The sequence below is a fragment of the Phaseolus vulgaris genome, chromosome 6, assembly GCF_051622355.1.
Source record: "Phaseolus vulgaris cultivar YP4 chromosome 6, ASM5162235v1, whole genome shotgun sequence".
In the NCBI taxonomy this organism is placed as follows: Eukaryota; Viridiplantae; Streptophyta; class Magnoliopsida; order Fabales; family Fabaceae; genus Phaseolus; species Phaseolus vulgaris.
The window spans coordinates 26,213,939-26,230,693 of NC_143503.1; the positions used below are offsets into that span (position 1 = coordinate 26,213,939).

The 16,755-nt window shown below is 31.0% G+C and overlaps 1 protein-coding gene across 5 annotated transcripts; it reads right to left on the reverse strand.

Moving 5' to 3' along the window:
- Window positions 1–2,354: 2,354 nt before the first annotated feature.
- Window positions 2,355–15,647, reverse strand: LOC137831633 (uncharacterized). 5 transcript variants are annotated; one of them, XM_090303159.1, is made up of 17 exons: window positions 15,458–15,647; window positions 15,217–15,375; window positions 14,573–14,649; window positions 14,011–14,198; window positions 12,387–13,278; window positions 11,457–11,569; window positions 11,064–11,123; window positions 7,828–7,878; window positions 7,362–7,433; window positions 6,852–7,104; window positions 6,173–6,647; window positions 5,968–6,094; window positions 5,612–5,890; window positions 5,412–5,513; window positions 4,872–5,330; window positions 3,587–3,703; window positions 2,355–2,702 (listed from the first exon to the last, which is right to left on the reverse strand). In XM_090303159.1, the coding sequence occupies exons 2-15, from the start codon at window positions 15,309–15,311 to the stop codon at window positions 4,905–4,907; spliced, it is 3,210 nt and encodes a 1,069-aa protein (XP_090159285.1). In that variant the 5' UTR covers window positions 15,312–15,375; window positions 15,458–15,647; the 3' UTR covers window positions 2,355–2,702; window positions 3,587–3,703; window positions 4,872–4,904. The 5 variants fall into 5 exon arrangements, with proteins under 5 accessions (XP_090159285.1, XP_068495491.1, XP_090159286.1 ...); XM_068639390.2 differs by having other exon boundaries at window positions 14,570–14,649; window positions 15,456–15,593; XM_090303160.1 differs by lacking the exon at window positions 14,573–14,649.
- Between the last annotated feature and the right edge of the window lie 1,108 nt (window positions 15,648–16,755).

Sequence of the window (16,755 nt, forward strand, 5' to 3'; positions counted from 1 at the left end):
ACAGTTGTCCTTAAAAAATAAACCACTTTTTTGAAACGCAAATTAACATGGTCTATATTTATTATCAAATAAGATAATACATTTATTCATAAAATATATATTTTTTAATTAAATAAATTTATAAAGTGGATTTAACCTTTTTTAATAAAGTTTTTTCATATAGGCTGTCAAAAAATTGGATTTTTACTTAAATCTATCAAATATGTTGAATCTGATTGATTCAATAGATTATTTTTTTTTACTCAAGATTTATATTTATTATTATTGTTAATTGTGACTCGTTCTTACCATAACATGACTATAAAATAAATTCAGGATATTTTTCTTTATCATATGAACAATTCATCTATCACATTGAAGAAACATTAATTTCTAATTTTTTTTTCAGACTATAAAATGTTTACAACATTTCATTTACAAATCATAGTTAAAATAATAATATATTTACAAATGTTTAATAAAATCTACAATATCCTTTTAGGTTGAAAACTTTGAATGTATGACTAAATATTTGTAAATAATTTAATAATTAGTGACACAATATATCTAAAAAATTATAGTATAATAAATGTTAATATTACATTAGAAATTGAATTTTAAAATTAATTCATCTTTATAAAACTGATTAAGATGATAGTCATTTCTATTTGTACACGAAAGAGGAAATGAGGTCTCAATAACCAAAAATATTTACATAATATTATTACAAGTTGTAGTTTCAATTTAGTTTTATGAACTTAGTAACTACCTCTGATATCGTTTAAATATTATATAAATTAAAACATTATGTTAAACTTTTTCACTTAGTAAAGAAATTTTAAAACTTGCTTTTTTTATTATTATTGTTAAGACAAAAGTTTAAAAATAAAATTTTGATTAACAATTAATTATAAAATATAATTATACTTTATTAAAAGATAATAGTTCTAACAAATAAGTATTGTCTTACAAATAATATCATATTTACAAATAATATCATATTGTGTCTTATTTTTCTTAAGTATGATAAAACACTAAAAGAATAGATGAAACATACATAAAAATATAATATGATAAGCACATAAATTAATCTGAATCCATATTTCATTAAATATCCAGATGCTTATTCTATATTTAAAAAAATTTCATCTGTCAAAAATGTTCGTTCTAAAGTAAAATACAAAGTAATATAAAGAACTTTTCTTTGTCAACTGCTTGACATAAAATTAATACATAATAATTTAATTTTTATTTTTTAGAAAAATATTTTTAAAACGTTTATTTTACTATATATAGATTAACCCATTTAACATATTTTGTTCCCACATGAAATCTAGCCATTTTATAGCAATAAAAAAAACAGTCAATGCATACGGGTATTTTGGAGTGGAATATACTAAGCTTTGTTAGATTTAAAACTAATTTTAGTTTTAAGAAAAAAAAGTTTGAACTTAACTATTTAATTTGCACAGGACTAGTTTAATTAAGCCAACATGAATTTCTTATTTGAAAAAATATTTTGTTATGATAAGACCTTTAAACAATGTATAAAGTTAACTCTCAATTATATTATAAAATTGAGATTTTATAAAGGCTAGTGTGATTAATAATTAAGAAATATAAATAAATATATGATTTGAATACATTACAATAAATATAAGATAACAATATTAATTATATGTACATTCAATTAATGTTTAATTTTTTGAAATTCAATTAATGTTTAATTTTTTGAATGTAGTAACGTAGGTCATGTCATAGTCCTTCTTAGATATTTAACTTTTTGAATGTTTAACTTGTTTCTAATCTCACAGTTCATTCATTTAATATATATATATATATATATATATATATATATATATTAAAATTATGAAATTTAGAACTAACTAAATGATGTGGAGAATTTTAGACTATTAAATAAGCAAGGTTTATTTGTGAAAAAATAAATTTTATAGTCACAAACAATTATGTGAATTTAAATTTTTAAGGTTAACCCTTTGATCATTTTATTTTAAAATAAAAATAATATAATTACTTAAGAACTAATCACTTACAAAAATAATTTAAATGAACCACTTTTTTTAAACACAAATTAACATGGTCTAATATATTATTCAATAAGGTAATACATTTATTCATAAAATATTTTATTTTAATTAATTAAATTTAGAAAGTGGGTTTAACCTTTTTAATGAAGTTTTTTCATATAGGCTGTCAAAAAATTGGATTTTTATTTAAATCTATCAACTGTGTTGAACCTGATTGGTTCAATAGTTATCTTATTTCTTTTTTTACTAAGACTTATCTTATTATTATGACTATAAAATAAATTCAAAAATGCATTTCTTTATCATATGAACAATTCATCAATCACATTGAAGGAACATTCCTAAATATATTTTTTTCAGAGTATAAAATGTTTACTACATTTCATTTACAAACCATAGTTAAAAATAATAATATATCTAAAGAATATATATTCCTAAACTACAGATTAATTTATCCTTTTTAATATTATAATTTCACATAGAAAATTTTAAAAAAGGTGGAAGCAAAGTTTGTACTTAGGTAAAATCAAGCACCAGGAAAACAGCCAATGCATATCCATAAATAGCAAATGACCCACAAGCTGAGCTCCATGTTGTGTCAGTGTTTCCATTCTCAGCTAGGTACAAAAACTCTGTTGACACTGCTCCACCAGCTAGAATTATGTATGTTAGTACCTACCAACGCAAATTGGACAAGTTTTCAGTATATGCATCAATTAATATACATACATGTAATATAAGTGCCAAAACAGGTTAATGGAATGACCAAAGCATGTTAAAAGTGTGAGAGATCCTACATCGACTATAGATTAAGATGTTTCATAATATATAAAGTGTGTGCAAACATTATCTTATAAGCCGATTTTATAAGGTTGAGTTAGACTTAAAGTTCACTTTTAATATATATTTAAGTCATTTATACTCTATCATAACCAGACTTTGTTTAATTTATCAGACCATCCATTATTATTGAGAAGTTAGATATAAATTCATTTCTTAATAAGAAGATGAAATACTTGTTTGTTTGGTTTAACAGCCATTTGCTAGTTCTGATGATATTTTAGTTTTAAATTCTAAACTCAAATTAAATACAAGTCCTAGTATGATCATAACTTGATTCTGGTTTAGGCAGCAAAAACTGTAGAAGGCTGAAAAAATGTTTTTCCTAAGATTGGACTTCATTTTGAAGGCTTAAATTTAATCTATATATGTACTTTTTTAGTCCAACCGTCTGTAACCAATAAATTCAGACTTAGATCACTCACTTTACCACTTCTAATTACACCATTACTGGTTCCACCTAAATTAGAGCAAATGCCGAGAATATTCACAAAATTTGAAAACGTGTCAAATAACAGCACCACAAGACATCACCCTAATCCACACGACACCATTGATAAAGCCACGACCACAATCACATCCTTTGTTATTGTGGTGTGGCTGACATAATCCATCTAGTTTTATTTGACTATCATTATTTGGAGCATTTATAATCTCTTTAGTAAGGTAGCTAATACTTTATTGCAGGAAGAAATTAAGAATGAGTGTGAAGTGATTACCTGATCAAGCAAAAAGAAAGTCCAAGCAGGAGGCATAGTGGAAGGGCGTGGCATAGCAGCTATAACAGCTGAAAACAGAGAGTAACCTGCGCAAATGCCATTGGCATCACCAAACACCTGCAACATAAAAAACCCATCAACCAACACAAATGTTCGTTATCCTTATCATTATATGAGAAATTCCTATCCCATCACGGTGCAACTGCTTCTGTAACAGAGTTGCCAAACAAAAGTAGATACCCATATACTGAAATTCTTCCCTAATGTTTATATCTTATATTTCCACTTTCTTATTTTTAGTCATTGTATGTTACATTATCTTAACATTTTTCGTACATATTCTGATGTCATTTAGAGTGGGTCATCCATGGATGCAACACAAGAAAAAGCGAGCATGGGCTTAGCATCCCATACATGATGGACGTAAGAATCTTGGAAACTAATTCTTTTCGTTGACCTGTAGCTATTAGTGTAAGTTCAACTCTCTTTAAATTGAAGGTAATAGGCTAGGCCCTTGCTAATATACTAGACCCTTGCTAATATACAGGGTTGAGCTCTTGCTTAATAGAAGCTAAAAGTGAATATCAAACTCTTGCTAAAGATAACATAGAAGCTTCCACTCCAACCAAGAGAGAGTCAAGTCCTAGCTCACTCTAAAGTAGAGAGAGCCAAGCCCTAAATAACCTAAACATAAAAACAAATAGCAACGGTCAAGCCCTAGATAACCTAAACATAGAAACAAATAGCTAGAACCAAGCCCTAGCTTAATGATTGGATGAATGTAGTAGCTGGCAAGGGTCAAGTCTTAGTTAGATTACACACAAAAAGGCTTAGATTACACACAAAAAGGCTTGGAGTGGGTTTGACCCTCGCTAAGCCCACACAGGAGTACTAAAATAAAGCATGTTGCTACTATTTAGAATCCCACAATCAGCTTATTATACATTTTCAAATATCATGCAATCAAATTTCCAATCTTCCTGCAACAATCTAATTGCAATTGATAATTTCTAATCCACATCAAAGTTCAAATTGAAACTCACAAATTAATCTAAAAACAACATATGAAAATTAAAAATACCAAATATAAGAAGTAATTATTAAAATGTAATAATAGTCAATATGTTAATGAAAGAAAGTACAAATATTATGCAGTTAGTGGGCAATGGGGAGTGCTTGTAAGAAAAAATAACAACAATTAAGTTAGAATAAAATAAAAATTGTATTTACAAACAAATTGAAGAAATAAAAATATAGAAGACAATGAGCAAGTAATTTAACTTACACTATAAGTGGTCATCAAGGAAGGGGGTGATCATCAAAGTCTTCGGTGGGGGTGGACCTCACTAGTATCTATTGGAGTGTCCGCAACATATCGTTCCATCATCATAGCTAATTGTTGTTGCATCAACCTCACTGTTTCCTTCAACTCTGCAGTTCTTTGATTAGCCTGGTTTGCTCTTTCAGTTGCTTCTAGGATTTGATGTCTAAGTTGTGAGTTCTGAGCAAATTGCTCATCACGATCAATGGTAGAAGCTAATACAGAGGGTTGAGTAAGGGATAAGGCACCATGGCGGAAGTTAGCAGCCAAATCCGCAGTGCCATAAACTCTACCTCTACTTTTCCCTCCAGCAACATCTTTCCAGCACTGAAGCTTTGTTGCTGCATCTATGGGAGGGACATCAGAAATTGATCCTTTCGAACTCTTTGATTGCATCATCCTCAACTGCTCATGGTAAGTTTCCTGCATAAGTAGTGGAAGTTGCAAACGTTAGTAATTTACGTTAAAAATAAGTGAAGTAACAAATTTAAAGCAATTACTTACATAAGTCTCTCGAGAACGACCATCTATCCAATCACCCTTCTTGTTTGTGTGAGTGGCAAGGAATAATTCATCTGGTTCAACAGGTCGTCCATATTTACGTTCCTGAGAAAGGTTGTGCCATTACAAATATATATTTTTTTTTATAATATATAATTGAATTACATGTACTTTGGTACAAATAAGTAATGAGTAATACTTACCAGGCCTAATGCAATATCCAAGTGTGATTTTCTGCCACTTGAGTGCAATGCTCCACCCCGAACGGAAGAACGATTGATTTTGTTCTGGGATGATTTGTCTTTGAACTTTTGGGAATCCCAATAGTTCAAAAGTTCACCCCATGCTTCTTCTCCTATCCAAGTAGGTCTAGAGCCCTTCACCCGAGCTTTACTAAGCATGTCACACAGACGTTTCCTGACTTTTGACTCGTAAACCTTTATAATCTGCCACTCATCATGAGGGGCCCAAGTCACTCTAGTCTGTAAAAATGAGGAACAATTAAGTTAATGTAACCATATTAAAGCGTGACTGAATTGTAATTAATAATAAAACTTACCTTAAATTCAGTCCACCATCTAAGTTTAGCCTCCTCACTCATGGCTTCATAATGGTGGTAGGGGCCTCTAAACTGTGACCTAATTGCATGACCAATCGCCTCAATAGCATGATGATTAGGTGTCCATCTGCACAACATATTAATGAATATTTAAGCATTTCATTTTTTAGCATAATTTATGAAATATAAATAAGAGTTTGCTTACCCTTTACCAACTGGTCGAATGATGACCCTCCCATTAGCATCACGTTGTACTTTCTCATCAGGAAGATCATGGACTTTACTGGCATCATGAATGGGCTCAACTGGAGGAGCAGAAGTAGTTTGGACTTGGGGAGCAGGGTTGGTGTGGACTGAGGGAGCAAGAACGGTGTGGACTGAGGGAGCAACAATAGGTTGTACAGCTAAGCCCCAAGAGTGACCATAGGTAGGACACTGTACAACATTTTCCCCACCAACGGTACGAGGAACTGAAGTGTGGTTGGACGATGAGGGGGCAGAGGAATGTGGAACACTTTGGTGATCGTCAACAAAAGCAGTCGTGCCTGGTTGCACATTGGAATAGGGAATGTTTCCAAGCTCTATGGCTAGATGGCCATGCAGCGATGTGGAAACTCCATGTTGTACATGGCCATGTCTGATGATAGAGTCATCTCTACCCCTACTCCTAACCATTTTTCCTGCAAAAAAAAGTAATGTAATGGATCATCTTAATTTTGTATTGATGTGAATGTCATGATAACATGTTAGACTTACGAGACATAAAGTAAACACAACACTTAACAACATCAACCTGATTATACTATTGACTGTTTGACATTTATTCAAAATAATATAGATATGTAAAAACAAAAAGGAAGTAAAGACAGAAAAACATAGCAAACCTGCCACATCTGTTCTATTATTTAGGCTATGAGCAAAACCACTGTGTTTGGAATAGTGTCCAACAGAGTTACTAGTCTGTCCACTGGCTAATTCTGACAAGCCATTTTGCTCAACCTTATCTATTCTTGGGGAACCTTCTTGGGATAGAGTGGTATCATCTATTTCAGGAATTACTTTTGGAATGTCATTTAATAAACGTGATTGCTCCAATTGTGTCTCAAGCTTCAGCTTTTGATCTATGTACTCAGCAAGTGTACGGAAAAATGGTCAAGGATCACACTATTCACAGAAAAGATAAAACTCCAAACAGAGAATAATACAAAATTTATCAAAAATCAAAGCAGTAATAACAGCTTTCAGCTTAGTTTACAACTCCTCTCTCTCACTTTAAATTGATTATGAGATAGATATGCTTGATCAAGCATTAAAATGGATAACAACTGAAAATACTTTGGCCTTTAGCTACAAATTTTAAGCCAACAATAAAAACCGTATATCATGAAAGGATATTCTCTCCTCCATCCCTTTTCATTTGCATGATCAATACGGTTTTGTAATAATACTAACTTCCTTGAGATCCACTGTCACATAAAGTAAAAGATAAAGACAAATATCAGTAAAAACAAATCATACGCTTGGTGCTCTTTAATAGTCTAATGGAATAAGGTGTTCAATAATGTTAACATGCAACTAGACAAACAAAGCACAAAGGATTAAAGTAATAATTTAAGGGCAGATTTCAAAATTTAGTTTGCCTAATATGTTTAGCGTCTGCTGGCATGTGCTTAAGCGAGTTTCATAATTACAAGATTCTAACTTCTATGCATATACAATCAATTCTAACCATTGAATTTTGGAAAATGGTAATTCTAACCAGACCGTGTTTAACTGCTAGCCTACAGGAAAATTGTATTGTGAATTGCATTCTATCTTTATAATACCAAAAAGGGACAAATCAATAATACAAGTACATACATGCTTCATTATATCTTCATGTAGACTTCTAGCTTTCTGCTCAAGCTCCAGCTGTCAAACATAAGGAGGTGGTCGTCATCTGTTGGTCACATATTTGTACTATGACTAACCAAGAAATTATATTATTCTTCGAATTAAACTATAGCACATAAAACACATAATGCATACACAAAAGATAAAGCCCCTTTAATCAGTATAGTCTAAACTTAGGCTAACTAAAATATATGTTTAACGGCTCTAAACTAGAAGACACATATAGATTGTTGTAAATTGATGAACATAAAACAAAGATGGCAAAGATTAGAAAATAGTTTTTATTTCAAGTTTAATTTAGTTGAAGTTCATGATTCTGTTGTCAAAATTGATGAAAATGATGTTCTCGCATGAAAGATTGGGGGTCGCATACACTTTGAAGTCATTAAATTTCAAGCGAGATAAATTTAGGATATCAAATCTTGGAATATGATGATTAAAGATATGAAGTTAAAATAAATGACCATGATGACAATGATTTAAGCCAAGAAATTGAAGCACAACTTGTTGGCATAATGACTAAAACACTTCTGGTTGTTGCATGGTGCAGCAATTGACCTATAACGTAAGTTAGGTGGGTCAAGTCACAATCGAATTGTGGCAGTTAAACTACTACACTCTTAAGTAGAAAGAGTTGTACCCTGACTATAACTATATCATTTGGCCTAGTGGTAAGTGTTCGATCAAACAATTGGTATCAAAGCTAACCTCTAGGGTTAGTTCTAAACAGGACTAGCAAGACTATATGGAGAACAACGTACAAGTTGTTAATCGTTCATCCATGTTCAAGGGCGAGATGTATGATTACTAGAAGCTCAAGATGATAGCCTTTCGTTAGTACAATAACATAGATTTGTTAGACGTTGTGGAGAATGGCATACCTACTCTCTTTGATGTCAGTAGATCATCTACAAGTTTTGATAATAACAAACATTATATATGACTTATCTAGTTAAATGTGAATGTATTATCTGAACATTCTAACGTGTGCTCTGTGACAATTGAATCATTCTATAGACCATCTAGTGGATCATCTAGTCTCGTGACAGACGGTCTAATAGACAATGTGTTCCTAATCTAAATTTAAATAATAATCAAGCCGCAACGATCAAATGTTTTCTAGATAACTTACAAATATTTAAGACCTTATCTTCAATGTCTATATTATCTATGTTTGGAAATGATTTATGACAAATGGTCAAATAATCATACAATTAAGGAAACAAATGAATATATGCATTCATGTTAAATTGTGATTAATTATCATATATGCAAATCTTGTTTGAATCTTGTCTATATTATCATATTTCTTTTCAGCATAGGTTTGACCTAGTCCCCCTATCCTTGTTTGTATCTTTTTTTTTTGTTATCTTTCATGTGATGGCATATGATAGTTGAAACTTGGGGTGTCAACCTAGCTAAGATGTCAGGTTTCATTGTGATGCCTAAAATGAGTTTTATAAAAAGAAAAAATTGTTAGAAATTGTTTTTATAACAAATTAGAGTCATCAGTGCTATTAAAGATTCATATCATACCTTTCCATATGAAGCTCTATACCAACCGCAAATGAAAATTATCATTGAAGATCAAGCAAAGATCAAGTCTTAGCAAAAGCATAGCTGCAACAGTCTTCTTTACAAATCTACATAAAGGATTCAAGTTGATGATGAAAAACACACAACTACCTTTTACAATCTTTCAATCATCCAGTGATCTTATAGTATTTTTTGTGAGTGAGCGTAAGCCTTTGTAATTCTTCACCTTATGAAGTTAAGTAGTATGCCCTCTTTGAGAGTGCTCCTTAATAATTGAGAGGTCTTAATCTCAAGGGGAGGTTAAAACTGTCTAACTAGAACTGGATTGTGTACTAGTAATAATCAGGTGTGGTTTGTGTACTTGTTGTAACCAAGAGTGGTTGGTGTACACATTGTAATCAATTGATTATTTAGTGGAACCTCTTAAGCAATCTTTTTAAGGGAGAACTAGACGTAACTCATAAGTTTGGGTGAACCAGTGTTATTTGTTTATTTTGCTTCTTCACTAGACAATCTAGTCTAGTTCTCTGCGAGAAGAGTCCAAGCTCTATTCAACCCTTCCTTCCTTCTAGAGTCAGTTCTTACAACAATTGGTATTAAAATCCAACTATTAGTTTCATTCTCAGTGCGACAATTGTTCAAGGGGAGATTGTTGCAAGTTGCAAAATTATTATGTGGTCTAAACCTAGTGGGTCGAGTCACAATGGACAAGTTTGATTTTTAGTGGAACAATTGTTGAGGGAGAGACTGTCGCAGGGTGCATCAATTGTCCCGTGATGTGGATTAGGTGGGTCAAGTCACAATACAATTGTAGCGCTTGAACTGCTACATGCTTAAGTGGAAATAGTTTCACCCTGGATCTAAGCTATATCATTTAGCCTAGTGGTAAGCGCTCAATCAACACTGACTCATGGAGTTAAAGCTCAACATTTCCATGACAAATCACAAGAAAGAGTGTTAGACTAACGAGACTTTTCCCTTACTAGAATTTTGAATGAGTTTAAGATAGAGAACTGGTTATTGTTGTAGATTTTATCTTTAATGTTTTGTTTACTTAACTAATTTAAATTTCAAATAAATCTAATGGTAGGTTACATATTTTAGGAATATCAAATTGGTTGTAAGCCTATACATGAACATTCTCATTTGATGATTATTTTCCTCCATCTTTAATCTTTCTATTATGTGGGATTGAGTTAGAATTTGAGACCAATATTTAAGATGATGCTCTGGCCTCAGTTTCTAAATTACAGTTTACAGTCCAAAAAGCTTTTCGGAAAAAACTACATTTGATGAGCTCAAGTCTTCGCCAGCAAAGCTAAACTGGGCTACTTGACATGATACTCTCCTCAAACACGAAAGATTAACCCTTTGCCTCATGAATGTATGTAAGAAAACCCTCTCATCATTATTTGGCTGATCAATTAAATGGAGCCAACAATTTAGAAGCCACATTTAAAGTCTCCTCCAAAGGCTTCCCTTACATTTGGTTCACCATTTTATTTGCTGAAAACTTCAAACATAAACACCATAGTTTTGCAGCAAACGTTAATAAACTATTATCAAACTCAAAAGATTTACAGTGCCCTTACAAAAATATAAACAGATAATTGAGCATAGTATTTATGGTATACACTAAATCATCACAAGTCATACAGCAAACTAACCACGGTAGGCTGTTTAAGCAGACCGTTTCTCATTCTCTGATACAGATCTTGACATTCTTCCTGCAATAACACCAAATGTTATAATAATGAATCCAAAGAAAATATATAAAAAAAAAACAATTAGGATATTATTTCTGTAAGGAATATGGCCATACAGATCACATATTCATAAAAATAAATTATAGTATAAATTATGATCACCTAAGAAGTCCTAACAGCATCCTAGGCAGAAAACTAATACTGTATAGCTATCATTCAACACCAAACAAAAGAGAAAAAAATGGTTAAGAAAACAAGCATACAATTCTACTTTGAAACTGTTGCTTATTTTGTTCCACTGCCTGTACGGACAGGAGAAATTAGAGAAAAATCTTATTGCCACAACATTCATACCTCAGAAAAGTCATCATCTGAAATTTTGGAGATAGGTACATGTTTTGGCACATAAGAAAGCTGAAGCATGATTTCCTTGTTGAATTCATCATTCCTTAAAGATATGTTTATTCCTGTAGTTTTGCAGATATAGAATGTCAATTATGAATGTTAGAAAAGTATGGTAGCCAGCATAACAGAATCAGTTATGTTGACCTTCTATAACAGGGTACTGCACACCTAAAAAAATAACAAAGTACAATATGCTTAAGATTTTATACTTCATTTATAGTTTCTTGATATGCCTTTTGAATACAATGTGTATGACTCGGTATCTTTTTCTTCCAATACAAGAAAATTACTGTCAAAAATACATGCATGATCCACTAATTCTTTTAAAAATATTAAAAATTTGAAGTTCAAGATGAAGTTATGAAGAGCTTAATCAAATTAATGTCTTTACATGTCTTCTCAAAAGAAATAATATTATTTAATCAAGTATAAGAAGCAACAGTAGCTTTATTTTGAGTATAAATAAATAAAAGGCAGTCAGTCAGTATATATAGTTTGACATAACAAAGCAGTTTGCACAATATCTTCTATAGTTTTATATTACAAAAGTAGTTTATATACCTACAGTTCTTCAACTCACGCATTATACACAATAATCACTTGATATAAAACAAGGATATCTTACTACTAGCTGCAACAGACATGTGTATCTCTTCATTAAAAACATGAATTCTATTTTAGGCCATTACATACCAAGAAATTTTGTATAGAACTTCAGACCGCATTTCAGAAATAAGATCATCAAACAATTACATTATCAGTAGTTTATTTGAAAACCTTTTTGCAGCCAGCAAAAATTAACTACTTTACTTCCATTAAAAATTTAAAAAATCTACCCACTACTATTTCAGTAGTTTGAAGACGTCACAGATAAATTACCTACAACTTGCACAAGCAGATGTGAATTCTTCTGTAAATAGTCATACGGATCAGTTTTGATTCTTACATAACTTCCTAGCACTTTGTCATCAAAAGTTTGTGGTTGCTTTGAAAGTTCATCCACTAAACTCCTCTTCAAGTAGACAAGTTTGAGGTTAGAACTAACTATGGCTGCAAAACAGCTTTGATGCTCTTCACAAACTAGGTTCAGATTATGAGATTTTGTACACGAAATTGATTTTCTCTTTCTTGAAAAGGTGGATGGTTCATTGTAATCCCTATCTTCAGAACTACTACTAATATCACCCATTTCTTCAAAATTCTCAGCAAAGTGTTGTGCCAGAAGATTTTGCATGCTGTTTCTGTTTACTGATTTCCTCCCCAGTAAGGATCTCAGTGGTGCATCACAATGTATCTTTCTCTTTTTCTTAGGGTCAAAAAGATCGTTTTCTCTGCAGTACTCAATAATGATTGAAGTAACATCATGTTCAGAAAATTCATTGCTCGTGTCTTCGCCAATATATTCAAGAAATTCCATGAGACTTCTTGAACCCCATCCAATAAACTCTTTTTTCTTATCTTTCTCATTTCCTTTCATTGATTTTAACTTTCCCAAGCCCTTCTTTGTCCTCTCTGACATTGATCCTGCTGTGTAATTCAGGTCCTCACAATCAGAAACTATATAGTTACTCATGTCTTCAGAATCACCACTTCCATCTACCCCTAAACCCATTTCATCCGGATCCAAGTCACGTTTCCTTTTGCCATTCTTAAAGAATCTATGGGCAGAGTGTACATGTTCAGAATTCAGCCCGTCTTCTTCTTTGATGAATTCATAATATTCTGAAAATAAGAATTCATACGTATCTTGATCTTCGAAATCTACCAAATCCTGTCAATAAAAAAACATGAAAAATAAAGTGATTTAAAGAAAATGAAATTTGTTTTATTAGTCCCAGAGAAAGATAAACGTTCTATACTAAATTCCAAGTTCCCATCAAGAAAAGTAAAACAAACATGTCTAAAGTTAAATGCGAAAATACCACACTTGACCATTGTTTAAATGTAAAATTCTACAACTGGGCATACACTGAAATCTTATCCAGTCATGAAAACTTTTTCTATTCATCAGAATGCATCAAACATCCAACATTAAAAGACCCTATGTTAGCACCGATCATAATTTCTAAGTAAAAATTAGATTTCATTTTCCAAATCTCATTTCATGCAAATGATAAAGTAAGAAATACAGTGTCGATTTAGTTCCTTTTAGTCTTTTTCAAAAACAATTTTTGCCTTTAACAAAAATAATAACAATAAAAACAGTTCCAGGATGTGTTCCCAAGTTTCTCTTCAAAATAAATAGAACAATTTTTATTTTTCCAAAAGAGGTAAGACAGAAAACAAGTGCCTCAGTTATTATTACTGTCCCAGCTTAACAACCTGTGATGTTTTAATTGCCATTCTTCTCACAAACTTTGGATATTCACGTAAGAAAATTAAACTTATAATTTACATTAACAGCAATTTTCCATTTTGTTTCTAAATTTAGGATTTCAAATACTGTCACAATTTTTCTTTCTTACCTTTGCTGCATATAAGATGTGATTAAAAACAATCTTACCCCATCAGAATCATTATCAGCATCATCTTCTATTAGAAATGCAAGTTTTGAGCAGTGACTACAAAATCCTTTGTTCCCTTTGACAGTAACAAATTCAGCATCATAAATGCATTTCTCACAAATAGCTTTTGGGCAGCAAAAACACTTAAACTTAGACGCTTTATGGCAAAGGAAGCAAAAATGTGAACCTGCAAAAATAATTTATTCAAAAGTCCTTCAATAACAAAAGGATCAAAAGGCATTCAACCATAATCTCTTAAACATGGACAGAGAGAGGAAACAGGGGGTAGACGCATTTATAACTAAGCCAGGAAAATAAAAATAGACCGTATATGAAGTTTCTTAGGAATTGTAACACAGATAAACAGTTTTTTTTAGACAATAAAACTATGCTGGTACAGACAACAAATAGTGTGTAAGAGAACAACTGGAGCATCTGTTCTTGATTCCCAGATATATAAGATGAACAATTAGATCTTATGGTGGAATCAATTGCATAAAGGAAATATATTTGATTGTCTTCCAATAATGGTAGGGTGATAGGTTGAAGCCGGCTTACTACAAGTCCATTTACTTCCATTCTCCGAAAATGAGTCATCTTTGTCCACGCAACGAGGATGATAAGTTTTCCGACAATCCCTTCAAGCAACATGGGTTAATTAACAGTCAAAAAGAGAGTCTCTTCCAGGAAATAAAATGATCCAAGATTTCAAATTGAGATCCATCACTAAAGACACACAGGATTGAAGAAGATTCTAAGTAAACCACAATTTTATCAACAAAAGATAAAATAAACAAAGCCTAAAAGTATGACAACTTATTTTTTTAATATCATACCTGTTTCCTATTTTATACTATGCATTTGGGCTTGCAGCAAACTAGCAGGTCAAATTTATGTACACACTTCATCTTTCCAACAAAAACACAGATCCAAGAAAAAGTCACAGCACTATGTAGCAAATTAAAATCAAAGAATATAATTAAAAAAATTAAGTAATTATATTTTATATTGTTTTTATTACAGATTCACCTGTCACTGCCGAGGGTAAAAAATGGTCAATATAGGATACAGAAATTCATAGGAAATTCATATTTCATTCATTTCAAAATTGTCCTTAGAACAAACAGAGTATTCTTCTCATTCTTATATTTTAAAATTAAAATTGCATGAACTACACGTACACACGTTTGTGAGGTGAAACTAACCTATGATCACAGACCATTAATAACCCTCCATCCTTGCACACAAAACACCAATCCTCTGCAATATCCTCCTTCCTTATCTTGTTCTTCTTCACCATTTTGTTTCACGGAAATAAAACAAAAAATTGAAAAAGCACCCTCCAATAACTCTGCAAAATGTAGCTGAAAAAAACAAAAATCAGAAACAGTACAATAAGTGAACCAAAAAAGACAAAAAAGATAAATTAAACAGAGGAGCAGACACCAATATAGTGAAAATTTCAATCTTTAAGAAAGCTATGAGTGAATGTGAAGTGTTTGGTAATGGTGGAGAGTGGTGATGTCGTTTAAGGGGAGAAGGGAAGGTTGTGGCGTGTTTGGTGACGGTGGAGAGTGGTGATGCCACTGCAGCTTTGCCGATCAGAGGTACGGATAAATGTGCACGAAAAAGGTCTGAGTGGATTTTGGTGGGACAGAGTGAGTGTATGTGTCTCTATAATACGACGAATGTTACACTCTTATGGAATCAAATTTGGATTCTTGTGCACACTTAATTTCTACAATTCTTTTTAACCTAAAATTAAGTTTATAAATTTTATTTTATTTAGAATTTGTACTATTACGTAATTTAATAATAGATAATCGTATACATAAAATCTATGTACGTTTATGGTATGTTTGGTATATGAAAAGAAAGTGAAAATTGTTGTATACAAAGGCATTTGATATATTTTTTTATTTTGAAAAATTCATTTTCTTAACTCACTTGGTCGTGAAATCAGACATTGTCGTGGTTATATACACATTTCTTAAATATTTTTTCAAGTTTATTATTATTTTTAGATATTAAATTATAGATTTGTAATAATTATACTTTTATTAAATTAATATATAAGATAAATTTATAAATATCATTATAAATTTTAATATATGTTTCTATATATACATGTTTTAGACGAAAAAAAACACTAATTTAGAAAACAATAGAGGGAGGTGCACGAAACAAATGAATCTCCTGCAGTTTAGAAACGACTCCATGGTACAGTTTCTAATCTCATCGTTCATTCATTATATATATATATATATAAATTATTAAATCACTTAAAAATAAACCCTTTTTTTAAACGCATAGTCTATATTTATTATCCCATAAGATAATACATTTATTCATAAAATATTTTATTTTAATTAAATAAATTTAGAAAGTGGATTTAACGTTTTTTAATAAAGGTTTTTTTATATAAGCGGTCAAAAGATTGGAATTTTACTTAAGTCTATCAAATGTGTTGAACCTGATTTGTTCAATACATTATTTATTATTTTTTATTAGAAATGATCTTTATTATTACCGTAACATGACTATAAAAGAAATTCAAGATACTTTTCTTTATCATGTGAACAATTCATCAGTCACATTGAAGAAACATTAATTCCTAAATATATTTTTCCATAGTATAAAATGTTTACTACACTTCATTTACAAATTATAGTTAAAAATAATAATATATTGAAAGAATATATTCCTAAACTACAGATTAATTTATCCTTTTTAATATTATAATT